The sequence below is a fragment of the Rhinatrema bivittatum genome, chromosome 16, assembly GCF_901001135.1.
Source record: "Rhinatrema bivittatum chromosome 16, aRhiBiv1.1, whole genome shotgun sequence".
NCBI classification, from domain to species: Eukaryota; Metazoa; Chordata; class Amphibia; order Gymnophiona; family Rhinatrematidae; genus Rhinatrema; species Rhinatrema bivittatum.
Genome location: NC_042630.1, coordinates 46,451,381 through 46,455,524, shown reverse-complemented (window position 1 = coordinate 46,455,524; position 4,144 = coordinate 46,451,381). Strand labels below are relative to the sequence as shown.

The window sequence follows — 4,144 nt, the reverse complement described above, 5'->3', positions numbered from 1 at the left end:
TCTTATGACTGCAACTAGGAACAGTCACTTATGATTTAGCATTAGTGATATTATAGATGTGTAAGGCTTCTCTGATTTGTTTTAATAGCTGGAGGTTGCTTTGTGCTTTTAGTGCCTTTAAAGTTCACCCCTGAAATCACTCAACCTGAGAGACTTGGTAACAACACAATGGAAATCTATTAGAGGAGAGAGGGACTGCCAATCCAATGCCCATTGAGAGGAGTAAGGAAGCATTGAGCTACCTATCCAGTGCTCACTCAGCAGCAGAGCAGGTGCCCGTCTGACACACTAAGGAGAGGATGTAACTTAGAATTAAAATCAAGCAGTAGATTTCAGGCATCACCAAGGGAAAACCTCAGTAGAAGGGAGGAACCTGCCTAGTTACCACCAAGCCTGCACTAATGTCCAGGAGGGAATAGAGGGAACCCCATAGAGAGATTCAAGGAGTCATAGATTTTATAACTGGAATTTATTTTCTGTATGATAGATCATACCAGGAAGAGGTTAACAAAATGGCAACTTATACATGTTGAAGATTTCATTCAGTAAAATGTTATTTTGGAACACCAGTACGGAGTCCCAGCTATTTACTGGCACACTGAAGACACAGAAAACAGTCAGCACATTGGTCCTCGAGAGTAAATCCTTGCCTCCAATGGAGCATTCACACTGGGGAGCAGAGAGAGAGAGATAAGGACTCAGCCCCAGTACAGACTGTGTGCCCCTTACCCATAAGGAGAGAGTTGGGAAGGGGTTAAAGATGTGGGACCTACTTTTAAGTTTATAATGAGACTTCAAGAGTTGTCATTCTGGTTTTGACTTTTTTCCTATTAAAGTACCACTCTGTTTGGTGTTATTTGGTTAATTAATGGCTACCTCTGCCCCTCACTTTTACTTGGTGAAGGTAAAAGCTTGCCAGGAAACTTGGTCAATGGTTTTCCAAACTGACTCCTTCAAACCTGCACAGCTGGTTCACCCTAATGGTTCTTCTTCTGTTCTTTCTCAGGATATCGGTGTGACAGGAAGCTTTAAGGAAAGATGAATGATGACTTCCTCAACTCCACGTCATCAGCATAGTAAACGAGTAAATACCCAAATGTGGGTAGCGAGAAGAAGGCTGAAATCTATGGGCAGACAACTCCTTTCATCTCTGTTAACTGTATGAGTCCCTGGACAGTATCTAATAGCTTCTTCTCTAATGTACATAGAATGAGCTTAATTGTAACAATGTCAATTTTTTTTAATTCCCTTATTATATCCCAAACTCCAATGGAAGCGGAAAATCTCACCACAGTGACAGAGTTCAACATTCTAGCGTTTCCTGAATTCCCAGATCTACAAATTCCTCTTTTCCTTCTGTTTTTACTGATTTACCTGATCATCCTGTTGGGAAACCTCACTATTATAATCCTGACGTGCCTGAACCCTCGCCTTCACACCCCCATGTACTTTTTCCTCTGTAACTTATCCTTCCTTGATATCTCTTACACCTCACTCACTCTCCCCAAACTGCTAGACATCCTCTTAAGGAAGGGGCAACGTATTTCCACAATTGGGTGTTTTATACAAATGTACTTTCTCATCTCCTCATTATGTATAGAAATTCAACTCCTTACAGTCATGGCTTATGACCGCTATGTGGCGATCTGTCACCCCCTACGTTACACTGTGATTATGAATCCAAGAGTCTGTATATTGATGGTTGCAGGAACCTGGATCTTTGGGTTTCTGGAACCAGTGGCACACAACACACTGATATCTCATTTCTCCTTTTGTGGGTCCAATGAGATTAATCATTTTTTCTGTGATCCTTCAGCACTTCTAAAACTCTCCTGCTCCAGCACCTTCACTGTTGAAAGTATGACTTACATTGCTGGATTTTTTATAGCACTGCCCTGCCTCATCTCAACCCTGACATCCTACATCTACATCATCTCCTCTATCCTGAGGATTCGTTCCACAGAGGGGAGACGCAAGGCCTTCTCCACCTGCTCCTCCCACCTCACAGTCATTATTCTCTTTTATGGAACTACAATGATTTTGTATATGAGACCAACATCCATGCAGTCATTGAACCAAAACAAGTTCTTTGCTCTGCTGTATAATGTTTTAATTCCCATGTTTAACCCTCTCATTTACAGTCTGAATAACAAAGCAGTAAAAGAAGCCCTCCGAAAAGTATTTATTAAAAATCATTTTAAATGAAAAATTAGAAGAACATCTGCTTTTGTGACTGTCAAATTTATTTATTTATTTGTTTATTTTTCTATACCGACATTTGATTTGGCATATCACATTGGTTTACATATAACATGATGTCTAAGGCAGGCCTTATAATGACATTGTACATTGAACAGATTGGCTAACTGCATATTTAAACATGCTTTATGAAATAACTTGCTTTGCGAGAAAACCTTAACAGAAGTATATTAAAAAAAAACCCTTTAAATAGAGATATGTTCTGATTTAACTTATTATGTAAAGAGGTGGGGGTAGGGGGTGGCAGGGTCCGGGGAGGGGGGGGGGCAGAAATTATTTATCTGGGGGGATGGGTAATAAAGATGGAGATTATTTGTCCGGAGGGAATGTTTTCCAGAAGAGCCAGGTTTTGAGGTTCTTTCGGAAGGAGGGTGTGAAGGAGTCAGTTCTGAGAGAGGGTAGAAGTTTGTTCCAGAGGTGAGGGCCTGCTATAGATGTGATGACTCGATGAGCTTCCTTAATGGGGGGAGTGGTGAGTAGGCCTGTGTTGGTTGAGAGGAGATTTCTGGTGGGGTTGCAGGGGGTCAGAGGTTTTTGTAACCAGCAGGCTTTATCATTTTGGATTGCTTTGTGTATGAGCACAAGAGATTTGTACTGGGGTCTGAAAGGGACGGGCAGCCAATGGAGTTGTTTGAGTGTGGGCGTAATGTGGTCCGTTTTTTTGTTATTTGTTAGTGACCGTGCAGCTGCATTTTGACGAAGCTGGAAGGGCTTGAGGGTGGCTGTGGGAAGACCTGTCAGGAGGGCATTACAATAATCTATCTTGGCAAAAAGGAGGGATTGCAGAACTGTCCGGTAGTCTGGGGGGTGAAGTAGGAGTTGGAGTTTCTTGAGGATTTGAAGTTTGTAGAATCCTTCTTTTATTAGAGTTTTGATATGAAATTTGAAGTTTAGTTCCTTGTCCAAGGTGACTCCGAGGTCTTTAACTGTTGTGAGCATGTTGTATTTGGTCGGTGTTGTGAGGTCGGAATTGGGTGTTGATGTTTTTCTGGAGAGGTGAAGAATTTCCGTCTTGCTCTGGTTGAGCGTTAGCGCCATTTGGGTGAGGATGGATGATATATCTGTCAGGTAGGACTCCCATTGGTTTAGAGTATTGTTGATGTCTCTGATAGGGAGCAGGATCTGTACATCATCGGCGTATAGGAAGTAGGTGAGCCCTGTTTTGTTTTAGTAGTTGCATAGTGGCAGCATATAAACGTTAAAGAGGGTAGAGGACAGGGATGAGCCTTGTGGGACTCCCTGTGCGAGGGGAATGCTTTCTGATGTTGTTATTTCATGGGTTACCTTAAAAGATCTGTTGGTGAGGAATGATTGAAACCATTGTAGGATGGTGCCACTGATACCTACTTCTCTTAGCCTGTGAAGTAAGATCTTATGATTGACAGTGTCAAATGCAGAGGAGATGTCAAGGAGAATTAGGAGGAAGGATGTACCTTAGTCAAACCCTCGTAGTATTGTGTCTGTGAGGGTGAGTAGTAGTGATTCGGTGCTGTGAAATTTTTTGAAGCCATGTTGAGCGGGAGCCCGTATATTTTGGTTTTCCAGAAATTCTGATATTTGGTGGATGACTGTCTTCTCAATGATCTTGGCCAGGAACGGTAGGTTCGAGATGGGCTGGTAGTTGGATGGGATGGTCAGATCCAGTTGGGGTTTCTTTAAGATAGGTTTGACTACAACACATTTAAGGGAATCCAGGAGAACTCCTTGCTCGAGGGAGAGATTGGTGATGTCTGCTATGGGCCTTGCTAGGAAGTTGGAGATAAGTTTGAGGGTCTTTGTTGGAATAGGGTCAAGTGGGTGTGCTGTGGGGTTGATCTTTTGAACAATGGTTTCTACCTCGGTGGCAGCTATGGTCTCAAACTGTGATCATGTTGGTGTGGTAAGG

The 4,144-nt window shown here is 42.5% G+C and overlaps 1 protein-coding gene across 1 annotated transcript; it reads left to right on the top strand.

Annotated features, from left to right (window-relative positions):
• The first annotated feature begins 1,269 nt into the window (after positions 1-1,269).
• LOC115077622 (olfactory receptor 1019-like) lies at positions 1,270-2,205 on the top strand. The gene has a single exon (XM_029579917.1). The coding sequence runs from the start codon at positions 1,270-1,272 to the stop codon at positions 2,203-2,205; it is 936 nt and encodes a 311-aa protein (XP_029435777.1).
• The last annotated feature ends 1,939 nt before the right edge of the window (positions 2,206-4,144 follow it).